At 42.5% G+C, this 23,952-nt stretch overlaps 1 protein-coding gene across 3 annotated transcripts; it reads right to left on the bottom strand.

Annotated features, from left to right (window-relative positions):
- On the bottom strand, positions 1-23,345 carry TEF (TEF transcription factor, PAR bZIP family member). 3 transcript variants are annotated; one of them, XM_040060951.2, is made up of 5 exons: positions 22,995-23,316; positions 11,715-12,038; positions 10,023-10,243; positions 9,000-9,211; positions 1-7,100 (listed from the first exon to the last, which is right to left on the bottom strand). In XM_040060951.2, exons 1-5 carry the CDS (start codon positions 23,095-23,097, stop codon positions 7,079-7,081), a joined length of 882 nt encoding a protein of 293 aa, XP_039916885.1. In that variant the 5' UTR covers positions 23,098-23,316; the 3' UTR covers positions 1-7,078. The 3 variants fall into 3 exon arrangements, with proteins under 3 accessions (XP_039916885.1, XP_039916883.1, XP_039916886.1); XM_040060949.1 differs by lacking the exon at positions 22,995-23,316 and adding an exon at positions 17,825-18,008; XM_040060952.2 differs by having other exon boundaries at positions 1-9,211; positions 22,995-23,345.
- Between the last annotated feature and the right edge of the window lie 607 nt (positions 23,346-23,952).

Genomic DNA, 23,952 nt, shown 5'->3' with positions numbered 1-23,952 from the left:
TAGTGGAATATACATTTTATTTTTTAAAAAGGAAGGTTACTAACAGAATTTAATACAGTCAAAATTTTACATTTTAAACAAAAGCTTTTCTTTTTCTTAAAAACCAGTTACGAGCAGAGAGGTGAGAGGACTTAACTACTCACAAAATCCAAGCCAAAGACTTTGAGAATTCAAATCTGTGGTTTATACATTTAAAAAAGTGTAATAAATGGAAATATAAAATAATACCAACTCTGTAATAGTGAAATGCCCTTTCCTCATTAGATTGCTGTTTAAGCACCTTTATTTTCACCCATCAGCTGCCAGGAGTGTTTAGATTTATGTACAAAATGAGCAGTTTGGGACAGAAGATTCATATATAAATTAAAACCATTTCTGGCAATACAGTTTTAATCCAGCTGCTTTACAAGCTTTATTATCTCTTTCACTTCTGTGGAATTTTTCAGTCAGGACGATCTCAAATGCACTTGATGGACTGCTTCAAAAAGCAGCTACATATACAGGAATTATATAGACAACCTCAAGGAGTAGACATCCAAGAGATTAAACAACATGCAGTAAAATTAAGATCATATTTATATCTTATATAAATACTGTGCAGATTTATCATCCATCCCCACTGAATGAATGGGACAGATCAATGTCATATCTGAAGACAAAAATATACTTTTATCCAGGAGGCAACAGAATTTCAGGCCAAATATAGCAGATAGGAGTTCCCTCAAATTATTTAGTTAAAAGCTATATGTGTTTGAAAAAGCTTTACAAGAACATAGTTTTCAGAGTAACTTGCACATTTGCTTAGCTGTTCCATAGCTATTTTACAGCCTAGAGACACTGAGAGAGGAGGAAAAAAATAGAAGAAAATAAAAAGAGATGCCGTCGTCTCTGCTCACTACAAAAGATATGGCTTTGTCATTTATGGAACACTGCAGACACAGCTGTTACCAGAGAGGAGTCTGCTCCAGAACAGCACAAAAGACAAAGTTACAGTATGGTTGGAGAAAGTGTAATCACAGGCTAATCTCTTTACATGAAGGCTGATGGATTAATAACACCTCCTCTTCAAAACCCAAGTGTTCAGATTTCCTAGCAGACTGCTCATGATTCTCACTCCACTGTTTTCTATTTTTTTCTTTTTAACACAAGATAGAAAAGGTCATGAAAGTTGATGAAAGGTCCAGCTGTGCAGCATCCAGTGAACATGTACTCAGCAAAACCACAAATCATAAATCAATTTCTCTCTCTCTCTCCACACCACAACAGGAAACCTGTGTCATCTATGTACATAATAGAACTTATAAAGATGTAGACTATCTAGATCACAAATGAGCTTCAATAACAATCACTCACTGTTGCACTGAAACTTGCTGCAGTCTGGCTGAAGGGTGGAGACATCTGATTGAGCCAAAAGAGAGAACAGTTAAAAAACCACACCCAACAAAAACCACCTGGCTTTAGTTTTCCTCAGTCACTAAAGTTTACAAATAATTTTAATATTGCTACTTTCCAAATGCTACTCACAAACAAATCAACTGTCCAGCTAACAGGATGGGAAGAGTACAATTATGAATGTAATCAGTGACTACTGTTAAAGAAAGACTGGAAGAGAATCAGTTCCCTCAAAATCTTAGTTTCTCTGCTTAAAGTAGCTCATTTTTATTTTTAAAACATTTTTTGTTAATAGAAAGCATCACAACTAGACTAGAATTCCACAACATCAATCTTTGTTTTGATTTCTGTAGTGCTCTAGGAAAGAAATAATCCCAAATCAAGCTACATGAAGCATTAACAATATTCAGATATTACAATGGAAGCACTTATTTATTACTTCATAGAACAGATTAGTTTTAAAAGTGTATTTACATGTTCTAAGTTATACAAAATACAGTATTCCAATAATCATGTTAATCACCATATTTCAGACAACTTCACATAAAAGTGCAGAGGATGCATCTATCCCTGATCCGGACCAGTAGCTAGCAGTCACCCCAGTGTGACAGGTGAGAGCTGCTATTATGTTTCCCATCGGGAAAACAAATCCCACCATCCCTTCTCACTGATACGTAACTGCAGATCTAGGAAAACATTCAGGCAGGTACACGAGTCGAGGTTTGTTGAGACCCACAGACCAAAATCACATGCCTTAATTTACTAGACATATGTGAAGTACATTTTAAAGTTTTTTACAGATGTTGTACAGCAAAGGGCTTCTACTCATGCCTTAGGAAAATGAAGTAACAAGGGTTTTAGCTATATAACAGGCACCCAAATTACACTTAATATCAACAGCCCTTTAACTACAACTGGATAGTGTGCTAAAGACACAATTCTGCAGCTGACTGCCTGGGCAGAGCTTCATATTCAATAACAGATCCTGTGAAGTCCACATGGTTCTCTATAGACATAGGGCTCTTCCCATGCAGAAATTACAGCAGAATTGAGGCTTAAAAGATTGGGGCCTCAGATATTAGTTTTCTCATGAGACAGCACTGACCAGTTCACATTGGCAGGTCAAGTCCCAGCACAACTGCACACTTAATTGAAGCAATAGCTATTTTTTCGGGCCTTTCTACAGTAACTCTCCTCCCTATCTGTATATTCCTTTCACTTCCTTCTGGATGGTGGAAGTAGGACCAAGACAAGGAGATTCCCAAGACCTAAACAAGTACTTATCTTCAGTATAATGCTAAGGGGATGCTGAGGGGATCCAAATTGGCCTAAAGTAATAAACAGTGAGGTGTCAGTTTTAGCAATCTCACTCAGGTCAGACTCCTGCATTACTCTCCTTTTTCATTCTTTGCTCTCCTTGCCAAGTATGTCTTTCTACATATGTATCTTCCTCAAAGGATTTCTTTTTCCCTGTAGGTGTCTGAACTTCAAGAAGTTTGCATTCCAAAAGTGACTCATAAGGGATAGCAGACTATCAAACTAACAAATTACATCTATATGACAATATGCATTATCATGAGTTAAATCACTGTAATTTCTCCATCAGCATGTTAGCATCTCCACAGATATTTAGGTAAGCCTATCCTTTCTACCTTTCTCCCAGTCTTCAACTGTGAATTTATCTATCTTCACCATGTTAACAGTGGCAGATATACAGACCAGAGTAATTATCTGAACATCTAGAAAGCCAGTCAGTCTTGTAGTGCTGCAAAGGCAAAACATTAGCACTAACAAATTATTTTTCTCTTTATGGATTTAGTGTATGTTGCCAAAAATATGAGATTTATGCACTAAGATAAATTTGCATTACTCATCTTGTGTTTAGCAGCTAAAACTAGAAGGGTGAACAAAAGCCTATCTGGATTTTACAAAGGTCTGAGATAACTTCTCCTCACTAAAAATGAAAGCACCTGATCACAAGCAACAAAGCCTTTTTATGCTCAGGTGGCTTACAATACTGAAGCAGCAATATTCTCCTCTGTGCAGGTCCATTATTTTTGCTATCTACAATTTTTTTTTTTTCTGCATAAGTGGTTTTATTACAGTATTCCCAAAGCTGCTAGTCTTCCACTGCACCTCCCAACTTGAAATTGATTTGGTACAATTAGTATCAGGCCTGCAGATAATGCTGAAACTGATTTCTGGTTAGAACACCTTGGGCTTTGAAACAGCACAGCAAGGAAATGAAATGGAGAATTGTTAGAAAAGACATAAAATGTTACTGCAAAAAGCCGCTTAGCAAAAAGCCAAACAATCCAAAAACATTTCTTCTCCAACACAAGTTTATAGTATGCTACTTTTTCACTCTGTCCACATAGGACCAAAAAAAAAAAAAAAAGCAGAATTCAGAATATCTGAGTATCAAAACTATCAGGACCAGTTTACTAACACTACACCTGCAATCTGAGATGCATCCAACTCATCCCAGCATAGAATGCTTCAGAGTAAAGCAAAGACACCCATGACTCCAGCACTTGCTGAAACGTTACAATAACCACATAAAAGTAAAGACTTTTTCCTGTAGGAGTTAATGATATCTTTGTTACTAGCTTCAGTGGGAGCAGATCTTGGCAACAGGTTAAAGATTTAGCTTCTTGGAATTTTTAGACACAAACCCACTACATGTAGATTAGATCATCATGTATGAAAGCAATACTGTATTAAATATTGCATGTCATTTATTCATAGCTGCTGTCTTCTGCAGAGTAAAACAACACTCATTGTGCACAAACCCCATCCACAGTTTATATATTTTCAAAGCTAGAACTATGAAATGGCCATGTGGTGTCAATCCACTTCCCAATGAAAGCACAGCTCTGTCATAAATGGCTCTCTTTCCTGGCAATCCCTGCAGTGATGCTGAAACATGCACATGGCCCTTTATTCTCTCCCCTTGGAGATGGTCCCTTTGTGGCTGGAATGGAGTAGGCTGGCATCAGGTACACTTATGGCCTCTAGAGAGTATGCTCCAAGGCTAGAGAACTTCAAACAGTGTCAATTCAGTATCTTTTGATATTCAAATTGAGCTAAAAGAATATTGGTTATCACTTACAGATAGGAGAGTCATCCTAGTCAAAGAAACAAAATGATGCAGTGAATTATTCCGAGAGGAGCAGAGAGCTCTGGAGCAATAAAATTAACTTCCTGAGACTGCAAAAACTGAGAAAGGAATTCAGCATTGCAAGGTATTTTTTGTCTGGCAACATCCGCAATCCTTTAAATAGTTACTACCTTCTCATCTATCTTTAAATACTTCTTAAGAACAACAACAACAAATTCTTCAGCTACAAAAGTTGAGCCTCACTCACCCTGAAGTGCAATTTTCCAGTTTTGCAACCCGTAGACACATGAATCACAGATTGTGCAAATCTGCATTGTCCTACAGGGAAGCACAAGTGTTTGCTAACAGTCTTCTCTGAAATAAAGATCTAATGAACATTCACTGCTAGTTTCCACTGTGTAAGCTTTTAAGAGAAATAAAACGACAGAATTGCACATGCTAATCTCACTGGTTGAATATTCTGCTGTTAAAATGTCACGATATACTGCAAAACCTGTGCGCAATATGTAAGTATTTAAAAGATATTCCTAAGCACAGTAGGATCCAAATGAAGCAACTCCTTGCCCAGTTATTTGGCTTTTCACTTTGTGATTTAAACAGAAAGCAGAAGTTTAAGAACTTAGGTAAGCCAGGGCTAACTGACAATTTAGAAATTATAAATGAAAAAAGGTACTACGTTTACACGCTGTCATGGTTGTTTGTTTTGTTGCTGGTTTGTTTTTTTTTTATCCATGGTTTGGGTCTTTATCACCAAAACAGAGCAAAAATGAGTACATACCAAAAACATCAGTCAAAATGAGCTATACTCAATATAGGTAGAGATATATGCTGCCATTTCAGCAACATGGAACTAATATATTCATCTATTTCATAAAAATATCCCAAGATTATCTCAGAGCTTTATAATCCTAAACTGTAATAATACACTCATAGGTATACTTTGGTAACCAGCAAAAAGTTAAAAACACTTTCTTGACTTCAGTACATTGTCCATTAAAAATGATAGGTCAAAAACAACATTTAATATATAAGCTCTGTAAAAAGGTTATGCTGTCAAACACTGGTTATGAAACATGACTTTTGAATTTTTTTTTTTTTTTTAAATTAAGCTTACAATATCAGCTGCTGCTTCTCACATTTTTCTCTATGCGTTTCTGCTCTGAAATTAGGGGTGGAATCTCTTGGGTAAACACAGTCAAAATATTTGTTAAATATGATAGCACTGAGCTATGCTGGTAACTAGTCATGCCTCATAATTTTGGCACTTGTGCTTCAGAAAGCTTTAAAGATTATTGTTCTTGAGGTGTAAGCTATTCATCAATCTCCAGGCATGAACACACTCCCGTCTTATAAGCTCCATTTTTACAAGCATGGCCCTGTACTCCTTTCCTAGAAAGTAAGTACTCTTGTTCTTTCCACATAGGTTTAGCTCTCAAGCTCCCTTAATATAAGAGCAGATTATTATGCTGATGAAACTCTTACAACGGAACTTCCACCTACTTCCTCCATCTTCTAAACAACAAAGATCTCCACAATCCCTCCAAGCTTTCATCTACCCTCCCACACTGGCACAAGGGTCCTCACACTTAAGCTGCCCTTAACTGTGGAATATCATTGGCTGTTTCACCTTCAGCACTGCAGTTGTCCTGCAGTCACGAATCAGAAAATTGTAATATGGCAGCTAATAGCCATTGTTTTCCTGGAGCTAATACTCATTTGGTAGTTTCAGACTGCCAAAAGACTTGGAGGTCAGCAACTCAGAATAGCACCTTTTCTATGATGATTAAGTCGTTAGCAGAAGAATAGATCCTGTTTCAGCAAAATACCATAAAATAAAGTGAGCCTCATAAACAAAATAAAGGAAAAGACAGCTTACAGCAGTGTAGCAAGAAAGCAACCAACATGGTTTACTATTACATGGGTCATTTGATAGAGGTTTATCACTCTCTGTATGGCACCCTGTGGTGCTTTCTGGATTATTTTGGTACATCTGCTGTAATCTTCTGAAGTCTCACACATTACAGGCTGCTGTCTTCCTGGTGTCTTTAGTTCTGCACTCACAGTACTCCACAGTATGCTACACTGCACCAGAAGTGAGACGCAGTATTAAATAAAATTCATTACACCGCAGGGAAAAGTCTTAAAATATAGCAGTTCTTTATATATACAGACACTTTCATTTAAAACTCCCTCTCTTCTTCCACTCGAGTGCCAGAACGAAGAGTCACTATTCACACAGGCTGTCAACAGACTTTGAGACATGAACTTTGAGTGTCTTGACAAAACCCCAGTAGGTAAGCTTATCGTAGTTCATAGTTACAGTGAGAAAGACAGATAAGGAAGCCATATACAGAATAAAGGAGACTTTGCACTTTTCATCATGCCCAGCCCTGGGTAGTCAGATGGGGTACTTGCAGGCAAGGAGGCAGGCAGGGTCATCATCAGTTGTTTGTGTTGGGACACCTCATAGATTTCACTGCTCACTCTGAAGACTGGCACACTGGAACTCTGGCGATTCATGTGTGCTTTTTAGTTTCTTTGTTTTTAAAAGTCTTTAAAGTTGCATCACTCGGAATCAGATAAGTCACTTTAAACAAAGCAAAGTGTTAAGTGTGACAATTTATTTATAACATACTTCCCACCATCACCACCACAAACCACCCTATGAAAGAAAAAACCCTGCTGAAAGGGTGACAATTTTCAGTATGTTTGAAAGAAATTAGACCAACACCATATCAAGAGCCAGTCTAGTCAAATTAAGAGCATAACAGAGGGAGGGGATCATTCGAAACACACATTAAGTGTTGGGGATTAGCCTGCTTCTCCACTTCCTTAAGAAGTCCACACAAAATTGCTCTAAATTCATAATTTCCACATTATGATTAAAAGACAAGCTAGTCTTTAGCACAGAAAATAAACCCTAATGCTTTTTCAATATACGTTCAGATTTCAATAGAGGAACTGCAACTACCCTCAACATCATCATCCCACATTTACTCCTTAATATAAATATTATCCCAGGAAGGATAATCTAGTTCTGACACAGTCACTATCTTAAGACAGCTTTGCATGTTAAGAGGACATATACTTCTCGTTAAGCTTCTAGTTCTTGCAGTTGTAGATCACGTAGAAGGTCTCAACATCACACACAGCATATTTTTTCTTTCAACACAGTATTATCATTGAAGCAGTGCTTGATGCTGAGAATGGATTACTTCCAAGGGGGAAAGTCTTGTGTGCTAATTTTCTATCAGGGAACATGCTGGAGGTAGAACCAGCAAGCATGGAGAGACCAGATATAGTGCTACACAGGAGATGGTGAGGTAAACTGTGTTTATAGTGGGTGTAGCTTATCCCATAGTGAGTTTACGAGGCAAAGGACCAAGACTCTTTCTCAATCTCTTGCACATCAAGTAAGGTGCAGTAAAATAACAGTGGCTTGTTTACTTCTTTAAAAAAGCCCCTTCTTTCAAAGCATAATGTGCTGGCCATTTTTTAACAGCTAGGACTCAAGGTTCAGCCTAATGAGCCAGATCTCTTTTTCTAAATCTCTCTAACTTCTCAGTTAAGTGCAACATGCTGCTTTATCAGAAGTTCAAGAGAGAAGACGCTCTAAGGAAAAAAGGAAGGGTGGTGGTAGAGATAGAGTCTAGAAACCACATCAAATTATTTTGTCCACATATATGGAGTGATTACTGTTCTGTCTCCTTGGTTTCTGCAAGTTATCCAGGATTAGAACCTATCAAGGCATATAGACAGTATTGTAATCAAAACTGCACTGACTCCATTCTGCATAACATTCATAGATTAACCTCACAATACTTCTGTTTTTGCAAGAGATTGAATATTTTCCTGCCTTAAAGGTTCCCTTACTCGTCTTCAACAGGAACAGAGTTCTATACAGCAGGAACTTTTCTAGTGCCTCTGAATGGAAGAGGAAACAATTTCATGATGCTGCCCAGCAACATCTACTTATATCCTGAAATTACGTTTTACACTTTTACCGGGAGGGGGAGGTGGAATGGAGAGGAGAAAAGAGTAAGAGTTTGAAAATTAAACAAAACAAAACAAAAATTAAAAAAAAGGAGAGAGAGAAAGAGGAGCATCACCTAGGCTCTTTCCTCTCTTAAAAATGTAAGTCAGAACAGACAGCAAAATCTCTATCCAGTCTGGAGGGATCCACATTTATTCTTCCAGACAGGTGAATCTGTTCAATTGTAGGACATCAGAAAATGTTCTATCTTGTGTTGAAAACAAGGTTGTACATATGGACACTAAGAGTTTAGACAACAGAATGATCAGGAAAGGGCCTGAATGAGTTGTGCCAACAGAAACAGGGTTTGTTTGTGTTTTGTTGTTTTTTTTTCTAGTGTAGATGCAAAATAGCAAAGCCTCCATAAACTTTATTTCTGGGAGTCTCTACAGATGGCAGAGAAGTCTAAGAGGCTAAAACAAAGAGCCCTAACAAGGAAAAGGGTGTGCTTACAAGGGTCCGTATCTGGTCTCATATTTAGAAACAATGTTCTTGCATCGTCCAACTTCCTTGCGCAGCTCTGCCACCTCCGTCCTCAGGGCTGTATTTTCTTTCTCAAGAAAGGCTGCCCGAATTGTGATCTGATTCTCCTTTAATCGCCGAGCATCACGGGAACGCTTTGCTGCCACATTATTCTTCTTTCGCCTTGTCCAGTATTTTTCATCCTGTAGTAAAAAAAAACAAAAACAAAAAAACAAAAAAAAAACCAAAAAAAAACAAAAAAAAAAACCCCAAAAACAAAACAAAACAAAAAACAAAACAAAACAAAACAAAACAAAAAAAAAAAAAAAAAAAAAAAAAACCAACAAACACCAAAACAAAAACAAAAACAAAAACAAAAAAAAAAAAAAAAAAAAAAAATTGAAAACTGTTTTGGAGACACTTCTTTATTGTATAATGATATTCACACTGACTTCTATATTGAGGAATCTCCTCAATATGTTCGCAGGGCTCTGACATCAAAATGGAGACCAGGCAGTACTGTAAGATTTCATCTTTACACAAGTCTTCTTTTAGGATAAACCAAGTGCACTGCTAGAACTAAGGAGATTTAGAGACTTGGGTATTAAGAAGCCATCCAACTGAAATGCTTCCTTTACTTAGTTTCAATTCAGGAGTGAACTTTTACATAAAACCACCTGTTCTGTTGTCTGGGTTGCTTAAATCCAGATTAGACATAATACTGGGCAAATACAGATGGTAGCCTTCAAAAGTGCAGGCGATGAGGATTTGACTTGATAGTTCTTCTAATTTCTGTATATAGCATGATCAGTTGCTCCTTGCCAGTAATTAGGTCATAATACCAAAACCTGCAAAACAGCAAGCATAGCAGCTGGCTTGCCAATTCTATTCTTGGCAGTGCTTCTGCCCAATCATGTAGGTAAACTGCATTAGTTCTGTATGTCAAAGTGTTTGGACAAGGAGTCAGAAACTTTTATCAAGGCCTAGAAGAGTTTGCAGCAATAAATCTGTTACCTTTTGCTCATCTGGGACAAAAACCTTCTTGGCTTTTTTAATCATAGGTTGTGGTTTCAGGTCCTCTTCAGTAAACTTGTGTTTGCGAGGATTGAAGAGCTCACCACCAGGCACACTGGACAACACTAAATCAGCAGGATCAGGGTTAAAATTCACCTCAACTTCTACGCAGTCAGGATCAATGGGGCTGGGTGTATTTCTCTCATTTTGTGGTGGGGACTCTGGCAACAACAGGAGAAATTACAATATATTCAGCAGGACGAAGAGAATCAACAAAGAAGCCAACTTTATTGCCCTGTGGTGAGAAATATTTAATAGTATTAGTTGGTACTTTCCTGAGGTGTGGTGGGTGCTGTACTGCTGCTGGTACAGAGAAAGAATTCACAGTCCAGTCTGTAACTCTAGGAACAGGTGCCAGACTAACAGACATGAGTAGACAGATGCAGGACAGGAGTTAATAACTTCCTTGGCAAAAATTACATGCTTTGCACACATAAAAAGCACTTTCAACAGCAGTAAGAAGGGAGAAACTTTTATCAGCCTGAGTTTTGTACCGTGCAAACCCTTACAGAAAGAAGCCTGCCCAAATACCTCAGGCCCTGGGACCTTCAAAGGTCAGACAAGTAGACTCCCAAACAACTGACTAAATAAAGGAGGTTTGTTACAAATGCAACAGTATTCTTCTTTGCCACATAGAAACAAACACTCCAACAGAATGTCTGACACTGGTAGTGTTCATATGAACGTTATCATATTAATGTATTGTTTACAAAACTTCATATACATGAATTGCAAAACTGCATGCCACTGCAGTACTGATCAATAAATAAGTTTTGCATGCACCACCTAGAAAAAAGTTACACCCTATAACTTACGGAAAGAGTTCCACATTATCTTTCCCACAGATTCATAGAAGAGGTCCAGAGCAAAATGCTTTCTGTAAAGCTTGCCCATAAAATAGTACTGTGATGGCTATCATGTTTAAACTCCAAACCTAGGACAAACTGAACAGCTGAATTCTTTAACAGAGATCTCCATACTACAAATGAAGTTTCCTAATACCATTTAAGCACAGTTTTGGGTTTTTGTTCCTCCATTCCCTCTTCAAAGCACTACAGAACATCAAACTGCATCATTAAAACACCTTTTTCAAGTGTCTATTTTCACATTCCCCAAGCTACCACAAAAAAGATTGCTTCACTGTTTTTCTATTTAACATTGTTATTTGAGGTACATTAAGTTCACATAAGAATCCAAGTTCACCCAAGCAGATCAAGGTAGTAAAAAGCCTCGTGACAAGCTATCAAATCTGATGTAAAATAACCTGAGAAAGTATTTTCTCAGTATGTCCAGCTTCTCACTACATTAGCAATGCCAAGAAAGCAAATACTTTATGTTGCTGTTTCAGCTCTTAGAATTTCAAAAGCAAAACAGACTGCACACTGATAGACAAACAGACTGCACATTGATAGACACTTATTCTTCATAGGATGGGAAGAGGGGAAGAAAAGGACAGGCAGCATCTTCATGAATTGACACACGAACTAAGGCTCTACATGGAGCATGTTTGTACTATTTAACCTGCCACAACAAACACTGACAGGGTTAGCATGTCTCCTCTTTGATCTAAAGAGGCACCTTTTAATATGAGAACAACAGAAATCCCTGAAAACCCTGTATTAGTCCATCTACCTGTGCTGGAGGCTGATTCAGATTGGTAAACTGCAGTGGAAGAGGATGATGCAGGAGAACCAGTGGAAGCACCAGCAGATTCCTTCCCTTCCAGCTCAGCCACAGGCAAGAGCGGATTCTGGTTCAAATCCAGGTGAGTAGGGCTGGAAGGAATTCCATTCTCCAGCAGGAACTCATCCAGATCCATGTACTCCAGGTGGAAAGACTCGCCATCATAAGGAATAGTTTTGTCCCAAATGGGTGGCATGAGGGAAGCTGAGACTGCCATAGTGCTGGCAGCTGCTGCCTCATCTTCTTCAAGCTTTATTTTCTCCTTCTCTTTATCTGAAAGATACAAGTAGGTCACTGTACAAGCTGAAACATGGGAGAGACTCAAGGTTTGAGAGTCCAACAAAATCCCCATAAAAGGAAATTCAGTAAGCTCATGGTTCTGCCTCATTACATGATCTGGAAAACCAGATGTTGAAAAGCAACATTTACATATGGAATGCTCTAACCCCCTGTGACGGCTGGATCACAGACAGCTGAGCAGTCTTGGATACCAGCATCTTTGCTCTGATAGCTTACCAAGGTGTGATGAAGTGCTGCATGGAGCTTATTAACCAACCACTGCAAAACAGCCTAGTTTTCACATACCTGTCTCAGAAGATAACAAAAGTGAGTGTCCCTAAGCAGGATTATATGGGAAACCAATATGAAAATTCTGAGGAAGCAGCGTAGCTTATTTCATGCACAAAGAAGGAAGGTGCAGAACATTAATTTAATTACAAACCAGAGAGGAATATGGGTTTTCAGATTACATTTGAAAATCAGTCAAAAGGTCCATAGGACACCAGAGACCTGGATGCCTATTGTTCAGCATTTTAGAAGCATTTCTCTCTGAAATGACTCAGCATGTCCACAGAAAGCAACAGCTCCAAGTGCTGCTCACTATAGATAGCTCAGAGCACCTACATACAATTTTCACTCTTTGGGGAGATGTCTAATAAGGCACACTCCCACACCCCACCCCCAAATCACAGGAGACTGATGCATTTTTCTCCATTTACTGTGCTACAGTGCACATATTACAGAAAAATGGCAGTTTCTATGTTCCCCATAGCTACTGAATCTTAACCATTGTCTGGGACAGAATCCAAGCAGAAAACTCAAGTTGTGGAATAATTACATAATTTAAGAGATAAAAATAAGCTGTCAGAAAAAAAAAATTAAAAATCCAAGTAATTTTCCTGATCCAGTTCTCCATGCAGCCATGGAGTTCTATCAGCAGCGAAGGAGGCATTCCAGAAGCAGTGCTAGTACTGCCAGCACTGAGCCAGCACTGCTGTCAAAAGGAAGGGACTGTCACCAGTTGTACCCTAATCACTTGCAAACTGGGCATTACCATGGAAGCCAGTGAATACTCCGTCCAATAGAACAAGGACTCCAAGGACATACACTGGATGTTTGGATCTCTAGTATTAACAGAGATTAGCCCAATAAAATGCACCAATCTTTTGCATTAGGGTTTTCTAGACTGGCTACAATATGCTAAAGGAGCATTTTTCTGTATTGGGAGTGGATGTGGGGGTGAAACGCGACTCTACATCAGAAAAGCCTATTTATATAAAATCTATTCTGATAAAAGTGGCATTCCTTACACTGCTGCCTTAGCTGGTGTGCAACTGCGACTGAAAGAGCTTTTTATGGCTTAAAGAACAGTGCTGCCATACAAAGTAAATTATCTACTGTATTGTGAATATTTTATACAAAAGAAGATACTGATTTTAAACCAAGCAGCTGAGAAAGCATTCACCAGCCACCCACTTGGGATCAAGAGCAAGTACCTAAGCGACACATTAAATTCAGACCAGTGGCTCCTGGACCTAAGCTTTGGTAGCATTACCTTGCAGCTTTTGGCTTTCTCCTTGCTACTTTATACTGCTGCCTCCAAACTGCCATCTTCCAGCTCCTATTTCTGCTATAAACTCCTTTTTGCAGGCAGTTTTGCAACTTTCCTACCTTTTGCTTGGGCAAAGCAAACAGGCAGGTTAACAGTAATGATGCAAATAACCAGAATGTCTCTAAACAGCTCCTACTTGAAGCCAGTAAAGAAACCGCATCTACTCTCTAAATAAGGAGAATTTCCCTTACTACTGGAGTACACCCCACCAAATTGGAACCAACATTTCACCTGCAAATAGAGATTGTGTGTATTCCCCAACACTTACATAGTGCCCAGCAGAACCAAACCCAGATTTGCACTGCGTGTTGTGGATGATATCCTCATAAAGATGGCACCAAAACAAATCGAAGCAACAATAATGATTTTTTTATAAATAACTATTTCTAAATAACATGATAAAAAACTTGTGAAATGTCAAGTCAAAATGTCAACTAAAAAGAAAAAAAAAATTTACTCTTGAAAACAGTACATCATTATACGTTATGCCAGTTTTAATACAAACCAGCAGTGCTTTCGTTTTGCAACATCTAATACAACACTTCCAAGAGATGAAAAAAATCATTAAGTGATTGTTAGACAGAATATTAGGCTTAAAAATATTTTTCAGAAGGGAGATGCTAAAAAGACTACACTACTGGCATATGTGGCTCTTCTCAGATCTTTTAGTGCCTTTTGGATATGCATGATCATCCTGCTGTCTTGCAGTAACCTGGAAAAACTGTGGTTCCTCCAATTTCCTCTTGTGATTGTCCCTGGCTCACACCAGTTTAGATCCTTCCTACAGGGGAGAAAAGCATCTGATATTTTTTTTATCCTTTTGCTACAAGGTGAGAACGTAGCAACCACTGGGCCCCCACTGCTGTCTTTGTTCAGCTATACTGTCTCTCTCTCCTCCCTCACTTCTAACAGTATCTGAAACAAAACAGCAGAAGTTGGGAGCACATATTGGGAGCCCATCTATTTCAAAGGTGATACATAACATGGTAAAAACTTTGTATGATCATTTTTACATTGATGTTTTCCCACAGGCTTTCTTTCAAATAATTTAATCTTTATTTCTGCCATACAACATCCTGCTTGGGTGCACAATATCTAATGAAACACTAATTAACTTCTTGCATCTTGAGGGGGAAGTTTCTGCCTATGTCAGTACGAGGACCTGAAAGATTAATTCTCCTAAGATATTTATAGTGTAAACAGGTATTACCTGACAGAAAAGCTGCAGTATCCTAAGTAGCTCCAATTGCAGCGATTCAAGGTCACTCTAATAACTCTGGACTGTACTTCTGCAGATGCTGGCTCATGTCTGATTTAGCCCCCTCATTCTGCTACCGTGACCTATTAACTGGGCTGTACATCTGCTGTTAACAGTGAGGACACCAGTTTATGCTCAGTGACTTAAGTGGACCGTTCCAGCTACTGACCTGTTGGAAATACTGATGTTTAAACCAAAAGCAGCAGCCTGAAAAGAGCTTTATTCCCCATCCTGTTTTTCCCTCAAAAAAAAAAAAAAAAAAAAAAAAAAAAAAAAAAAAAAAAAAAAAAAAAAAAAAACCACCAACAAACAAACAAACAAAAAAAACCCAACAAAAAAACCACACACCAAAACACCAAAACCAAACCAAAAAAAAACCCCCACAACCCGCACAAAAAAACACACACCACAAAACCCCCTAAAGATTAGAAGATTTTGGCCACCACACTGTCAAGAGCTATACCACCCACGGACAGAATAAATACATATTTGATAAACTTCCTCTTGTTCACCAAAAAACTATTGTCAAATTATACTGAAACCACTAAATATATATATAGGCTGATTGCTCCATTAATCCTTAGTTCCACTTGTGAGGACGCAACAAGGCAGGTTGTAGGGTTCCCTATCTCTAATGCCCATTGATGTGATGTTTGCTGAGGCATTTCTCCTGCCACAGCAGCATGCAACTGGTGATTAAGGCATCCTTTGGAGAGTATGCAGCAGCTTGTTACTAATGAAAGAGACCTGCATTTCTGCTCCAGAATATTAATTGCCTTCCCTTAACCCACAGAACTTCTAGTTTTTTATAAAAATACCACTATTTTAATTTATTTAATCCTTATAACACACACAACTCCCAGCAAGGCTGGTGAGCTGTACCTAATACACGCCAGGGCGTTCAAGGGGATGGCATTCTGCTGGAACTTGCTGATCTCCCTCCTTTGTTGCTCAGGAAGATTAGAAAGCTGCTTGCTTGGACTCGGTAGTCAAATTACCCACAGCAGTTGGAAAACCCACAGGTAGCTTGCAGAGACTATAAATGGATAGACACTGCAGCTAGCTGATAAAATTTCTTATTATAGTTCTTTCTTATATTTCTACAGAATAAGACAGAAAATTGTGTTTTTGTCAGTAGGCATTCCAGACAAAAGTGCAGGGTCTTTTCTCAGAAAGTTTGCTGAAACTTTACCACTGGATTAAGCAAATGAGTAATTTTTTAACATTTTGAGTGTATCACTGTCAATAGAACAGAAAATAATCAATGATCCTCTGAAGTCAGTTGAGTCAGAAGTCTTGTGTAAAGACAAGCATTTTGTAAATTAGGAGTAACTACCTGTTGACAATGAAGGCATTCTTTCTTTTATCTAGAATATGCAAACAAGGAAAGTATCAGAGACCTAAATAAACAGAAAGCAACAAGTTCCACAAAGTATGAAGTGAAACAGAACAAGGTGAACTAAGGAAATCTATGGAGAAGTTGTAGGAACAAGAACAACCTGAACTGTATTACACCATGAATGGAGAGGGATAATCAAGATGAAATGGACTCACTAGCAAGCTTTAGAGACTCCAGCTGAACACCTTCACCATCTAGAATGGGGTCATCTAGTAATCAATCTAGTATTAAATGTTTCTAATTTTAGAAAAATGCACTACCGCACAATTGTATTAATTTCAGATTTTTACATCTCCCTAGGCCACATCACATGATTTTGAACACAAAAATCACCCCCAAGACAAAGTCACCAAATCCCTATCAGCAACTACACATGAAATGAAATTGCTCCTGCTGGCACTAATGACTTTAAAAAGGCCTGGGTGCAGAAATATCTTAAGAAATCTCATGATTTTGTAGATTCAAGATTCTGTGTGCTGCAGCATCCCACACCATAGCAACATAACTAAAAACTGTATCACAAGCTAGTTTTTTTTTTTTAATCAGAAAGGAAAAAAAAGAGTCTCCAGAATCACAAAATAGATTTAAAGGGTATTGTGCAATATTAGACATGCAAGGTAGGTAGGATCCTCACTGGCAACAATCTTGCCGACCTTGCTCAGGCTGTGGTTTACCCTGGATGTTGTCTACTGCTCCAAAAAATTATTTTTAATCTCAAAATTCGTAAGTGTAAGGACTTCTTTTGTTATACACCAGTACACTGGGCATTACAGCAGTGCAGATAATTCTGAGCCTTCCTCGAAATGAAATCAATACTAAGAAAGGCAAAAATACTGTCAGATAAGAAGTAAAAAAACCAAACCAAACCAAAAAACCACCGAACAAAAAACCCAAGGGGAAAATAAAAAAGTGCGCCATCAGCACCGAAGACTATAAGCACTAGCACTGTTATTTACACAGCTGCTGTCCTCATCACCAGTGGCAGAGAAGCAGCTCCAGCCCATGCGGGACTGCATGTGCAGGCAGTCACTCATACCCTTATGGATTACCACCGGAACCTAATCTGAGGGGATCTGCTGTTTACTCGTGTCATCGAGCAACTTCCCAGCAATTAAGGTCAAGCAAGACTCGAAACCTTCTCACTGCTGCTCCCAGCTACGCATCTATAGGCGGGGGGAGGCTGCAGAGAGCCGAGAGACTATAACCACCGGATCACGTCTCGGCTCCTGCCCACCCTTCCTCCCCGCGGCGTTCGGTTCTGCCCACCGCAGGCACCTACACGCTCCGGAGAGAACGATCCCGGGGAGGCGGAGAGCAATCCCGTGCTGCCGGCTCTTGGCTCGGCCGGCCGGGGGGCGGAGGGAGGGAGGGACGAGGCGGGGGGAGGGGGCCGGGGCTTGCGGCCTCTCCCGCGGCCAGACCCGGCCTCCGAGCCACGGGGCGGTGGAGGTGGATAACTGGGGGGGGGCGCAGCGCGCTCCCGCCGCCCCCAAGCGCGCCCCCACGCTCACCCAGGCGCGCCTCCCGCGGCGGGTTCTCCATCAGCTTCTTCAGCACCAGCGGGAACGCGCCCGCCAGGCCCCGCCGCTCCTGCTGCGCGGCGGCCGCCCCGCTCCCCCCGGCTGCAGTGGGCTCTGGTCCTCCCGCCGCCGTCTCCTGGTGCGCGGCGCGGCCGGGCATACTCCCCGCGGGCGGGCGGGCTGTCAGCGGTCACCAGCGGCGCGGGGCTGCGGCGGCTCCCCGGGACCCGGCGGCGGCGGCGGCGGAGCTAACGGCGCAGGCGCATCCAGCTGACGCTCGGCGCGTGCTTCAGTATTCATGAGCTAGGGGCCCCGGCCCGGCCCGGCCTCTCCGCGCCCCGGGATTGGCCCGTGCCTCCCGACGGGGGTGGCTCCGCGCAGGCAGGCCCCGCCTTCCCGTCCCCGCGGCCGGCGCGGGCACGCGCCCCCCGCCCGCCAGGGCACGTGCAGGGGCGGGTCCTCAGCGGCCTTATTAGCATCCAGAGCCCCGCCCCCCCGTTCCTGCCGCGGGCGCTGCGTCACCGCCCGGAGAGCCGAGGAGACGGGGGGAGGCGAGCGCGCGCCTGTTCCCGCGGCCTGGCAGTGCCTGAACGGGCCGCGACCGAGCGGGGGTCCGTGTGGGCCGTTCAGGCAGCGTGACGCTTGCGAACGCCCTCCCCGCCCTGTCCCGCCGCCAGCACTGCAGCCCGCCCTTGCATATCCTCATTTAGGGTCCCGAAGTCACCTTTCGCGCGTGCCCTGGATTTAATCTCCCTCCGTCCCACACGATGCTCGCAGCGGCGTGCCCTACATAACATGGGCAGGGAGAGGGACTTCACTGCAGTGCTGGCATGGGCCGGCTGCTGGGGGAAGGGAGGAAAGGCCGCCTTTCCCTATTGCCACGATCACAAGAAATTCTTGTGAGTCCCCAAGCGGCCCCTTTGCTCTAGCAGCAGGGATGCCGTGCTGGGACTTAAGCTTCTGAACACACGAAGGCAGCAAATATTGCCAAATTCGTTCCTGAGAGCACAGGTGGATACTGAGGAGCATCTCCCACAGAATGAATAAATTCACACAAGTGTCAGATGCTGCAGCCACAGGCTTCTCCTGTCAGCAGTGGCTGCTCTTGCCTCGGCAGGATGGGCTAGAGCGAGCCTACTATACCGTGCTCCGAGCCGGGAAAGGGAAGGGTGTGCTCCACTGGGATCGGCCCGTCTCTATCCAACAGAGCCGCGCGAGTGAGAGCACAGGCATTCCCCATACGAGCCAGCAGAAAAAAAGACATCTTCCTCTCGGGTAGGCACTTGGGCATCTGCTTGGTTGAACGTCCCCCCACAAACCTCGGACATTTAATTTAACTGGCAAGGCACAATTTTACCTGACCTTTACTAATAAACCCTGATGGTCTTTGTGGGGGGGGGAAATAAATAAATAATCAGGTCTAAACTCTTCCCCAAAGGCCCAGGGAAAGGAATGGATTTGAAGTCACAGGGTTTTCCTCCATTGTCTTACTGCAATGAGGACCAGGGGACATCTCCACCCAACCTGGGCAGATGTGGAGCTGCCCTACCCAGCAGCTACTTCTCTTGTGTGGCTGGGAGGCCCAATCTGTTCCCTCCTTCACAGAGAACTGGTGAGACTCCCAATGCAACTCCTGCACACATGCTGTCCAACAGGAAGCTTGGAAAAGGACACCCTGTTCATATAGGCTAGAATGACACTGGTTAATGGATCATTTATCAAGGCTGATAAATCCAGTTGCAAGAACCAGGCAGAACAGGTCATGCTCTGCTGCCCAGTGTGCTCCAGGGCTACTGCCTACTATCCACAGACTCCCCCTGCCTTGCCAAGCTCAGCTGGCAGGAAGAAAAGGCACATGTGTGAAAGTGGAATGACAGACTTGTCTTTAGAAACAAGCAGTGGGTCTGCTAGTAGATAAAACTAGCACTGAGATATAAAAGAAACAATGGGAAGGATTCCACTGATTGGTGAATGCAAAATAAGATATTTGCCTTTACAAACAAATGGTAGGTTTGCCAATAAATGAAATTGGATAATGAAACATGCAAGAAACAATGGGGAAAACCCATAAATTCCATAAGAATTAAAAATTAAAAGGGGGGTTATACATTAAAGGGGAATCTTAGGTATTAGGCATTCCGGGAAGTCTGTACCTCTCAAGTACCTCAGCCAATGGGGAAAGAGAGAGGGAAATACGGCTGGGAAATTAGGATAAATAGGAGGCTGCATCCTCCAAAAATTTGAGAGACACCAGGGGAAATGCCTTATGGCCTCTCCCTTTATTTGAATAAAGTAAAAGGAGTCCTCTGTCTCCTTTTTGGACATAAACCTCTGGTGTTTGTTGATTAATTTTCCTAACAATTGGGAGATGCCACTTCACAGAGGGTAATGAGACACAGATGTCAGACCGCACAACAGAGGCAGCACACACAGCTTGGTGGAGGGGCAGCAAGCCCGCAGTGGTGCTTTTGTCTAGGAAATAGCTACTGATAGGTGGTAGATAGAGAACACAACAAGTGAGGTCACAAAGTAGCAGCTTTTAGGCAAGTGGATGCAGCCAAAGTGGGGCAGGCTGCAGGCTTCCAATTCAGTTATGGCTCTCACGGTCACTTTGTTCCATTGTTGTCAAGGCTGGTGGCCCAAAGGATGATGCTGTGCTTCGGTACTGTACAACACTCTTTCAAGGAACAGTATCTGCGCACATCACCCCTGCAGAGCTCAATGGCAACTGCTTTGCTGGGTAATATCTGTATGAAGGGAGGTTATTAAAACCACTCAGCAGCTTTTACTCCCTTTAGACTGACCATGTTCTTCCTTCAGCAAATTTCTACCTGTGCCCCACTGTGTTGTTTGTTCTGCACCACCATAAATTGTGACTTTTCTTGGAGAGGATCTAGACTATCAAGTGTTAGCTGCTCTTCCCAAAGGCAGGAGGGAGGGAGTTCCTGAGGAACATTCCTGTGGGTTGCCTCTCACATCACCCTGCTCCTCCATTAGCACCACCTGCCACCTAGGAGAGAGGCTGCCCTGAGAGCTTTTCCTCACTGCCTCTGGGGGTTAGGTGCTCAAGCAATTGCCGGCAGAAAGCAGGCACTGTGCCACAAGCTGTACCTTCTTGGTTAAGCTGGGATCTGCCTGAGATTTTTACATTTGCTTTCACTCTGCAGCTGAGAAGAAAGAGTGGAGAACAGTGAGATGTGAGGAGAGGAATGCAGTGTCCTTGGCTGTTATTTCTGGGAGTCTTGTCAGTGCCAGATGATACAGAACAGCCCAGTTCTGGGGTGCAGCAGGGAGGGAGGAAAGTGACAAGCAGCTCACTGCTGGACAGAGGGTGTGAAGGAGAGATGTACATCAAGCCCCACTGGGAAGTTTCAACAGCAGAACAGAGAGAGGTCTGAGAGCTAGCAAATCCAGATGAGTCCTGTCCAAGCATGGTGACTGAGGATGAGAAAACTGAGCTCTGTGGGAAGAGGGCTATGATGGGACTGCTGGTCTGGAGAGGGAGGCAGCATAATAAAGACAGTTCTGAGTACTATGGGAAGGGATGCAGAGAGGCAGGGTGGTCCTGGAGCTGGGGAAGAAAGCTGTCACAAAACAGCACTCTCAGCTGCCAAATAAGTCACATTGAGTTAAGACTAAATTATTCTCTCTTCAAATCATTGATCTCTCCTCTACCCACTACTCTAAACAGATAGGTCTTGCTAGCACTCCTCCCTTGGATTAGTTGAATCCACTTGGCTCTGGAGAGCAGAAATCCCAGGAAAGTCAAACTCCCAGCTGAGTCAAACTCAGCTTAGCCACAGCAAGGCTCTGCACCACATGAGCCCTTACATGAGTTACTGCCTCCTCCCAGACAGTTCCACTTTCTATCTGGATACTGTCAGCTGGGAAAACATGCCCTGGTCCACACAAACAGTGGGACTTCATATGGTGTGGCATTTAAACATACCTGGTAGTGGGCAGTCTCAGCCAAGAAGAGAGTGAGCTCACAGGAGGCAGCAGCAGAGCAATGTGACAAAATGAGACCCTTAGGGGTGGGGCAGTTCCCCTTGCCCTATTTTTCTTTCCCATAGGGAGCTGTTCATGTGACATAGGGCTCACTGTATTACAGCAGGTGTAGGCTGCCTTTCCTGATATGAATGTTTCACTGTCCCAGCAGCAACCTTTCCTCCCATTGACCCTGGAGCGAGAGCAGGGTCCCTCTCCATACTGTGTGTCTGGCTTTTCTGTTCCTGGGTCCTGCTGCCCCTCAACACTGCAGAGCTGCCTGGATGTCCTGGTAGCAATTCCCCAGGGAAAAGTGAACTCTGTGCATGTTTGTTTCTGTGAGCTCAACTCATGCCCAGACATAGGGATGTTCCCACACACCTGCCCAGTGCTCAGCAGCAAACATTAAAACACAACAACCAAAAAGCAGCTTTGTCAAGGGTGTGTAGCATCCTATCCAAAACCAGAGAGTACTCAAGCTGTGTGACGGGTGCTTGGAGACTCAACATTAGACTCAGCAAAGCCATCAGTGCAGCACGAGCAAAGTGTTTAGCACAGCAAAATCCCAAACTAAATAACCTCCTGGGTCCTTTCCATTTGTTTTTTAGGATGCTGTGCAGAGAGTGAGAAAGCCTAGGGGTACAGAAGTGCTCTTGCATACAAAATCTAGCATTTGCTGTGTTCTCTACCCCAGTTTATCACTGATAAACAATTGCAGCATCAAAGTTTGCAGAGTCAGCCTGCCCCATGCAGGCTGGGCTTTCTGGACAGTCTGAGGCTGGGAAGAGGCAATGTCTGGAGGCTTGGTTGTTATTGGTGGACAATGAATGGCAATCGTGGAAGTCACTTCTATGTGAGCATGAAGATTTGTGCCCAAGACTTTTCCGTGCACGAATTTTTGAGGGTTTCCAATAAATAGCTGAGCACAGAGATTAAAAGGATCAGGAGTTCAGCACTCTTGACTGATTTTATAATCAATCCATTGCTACTGTTTTTCCTCCTAGATGCACAGCATGCGCAGTGCCAGAACTCCCTGTCTGACTTGGACGCTTTGGGGAAACACACCCTTGAAGGGCTTGCAGCAAAGAAGATCTGCCCCTTTCTCACCTTGCAACTGAAGGAGGAGAAGGAGAAATGAAAACAGAACCCCCAGTACATATTTCCTCAATCCTACCTGTCATCTCGTTGGTCCAGGGCAAGGAATATTCCAGTAGTGACTTCAGGACTTCCGGTAAGTCCAGGGCAGCGGGGCCCCCAGGGTTTTTGCAGCTTGACATGTCCTGTTCTGGGAATGTGCCAGCAGGGCTAAGGGAGGGCCAGGTGCCTGGCCACCCACGTTACACCCCACTCTCCTGGGCGTTGCGAGACGGATTCAGAGGCACCGAGAGCAGGTTTGCCGAACTACTCTGGCTGAGAAAAAAACAAGAAGGGAGGCAGCCTGGCGGAGATTCCGCTTGCCCGACTGCCTTCACCTCCCCCTCTTCCACTCAGAAGTGGCCAATTGTGGAAATAGCTTGCAGCCTTGCAGGGCTGGGCCGGGCGCCTCGCCAGTGTGGTTTTACAGGGACTCTCCCAGCCAATCCGGCAGCGAAGAACTGGGCCAGTTATCTAACTTTGCAAAGGCAGCACCCTTTTCTTTCCTAAGGTGTTATAACAAATACATGTGTCTGGGGGGGAAAAAAAGCAAGTGTGCACTGTCAGGGGTACATGTTGGCTGCAAACACAAAAGGAGAGGGATCCTCTGACGAGTTCTTGGGAGGTTCTGAGGAGCTTCAAGCTGTGCAGGCTGCTACAAGGTGATACATGTGCTGCCTGCATCTGCCTGCTAACTTTTTAGCTGAGATCAGGATAGTGACATTATTTGTATGTGATGCCACAATTACTGTGTGTCCCTCCTAAGTTAATATTGATAATAGTACAAGGTTTCTTTCTTATAAAGTGTGCAGCATCCCCAAAGTATAGGATTTTTTCTTCTTAAGTGGCACAGAATTTTATCAGAAAGCAAGCAGCCTCCTCTCAGAGCAGTGATGTACAGGAAGAGAGTTCATGAACCCTACAAATACCCTGGTAACAGCTGGTTAAGTAAGATCTTGAGCACACAAAGCCTCTCCTCTCCTGTTAGTGAAATTTTA

The sequence above is a fragment of the Hirundo rustica genome, chromosome 4 (genome assembly GCF_015227805.2).
Source record: "Hirundo rustica isolate bHirRus1 chromosome 4, bHirRus1.pri.v3, whole genome shotgun sequence".
Taxonomy (NCBI): domain Eukaryota; kingdom Metazoa; phylum Chordata; class Aves; order Passeriformes; family Hirundinidae; genus Hirundo; species Hirundo rustica.
Note: the sequence above shows the minus strand (reverse complement) of the source record. Positions and strands in the feature narration are given on the sequence as shown.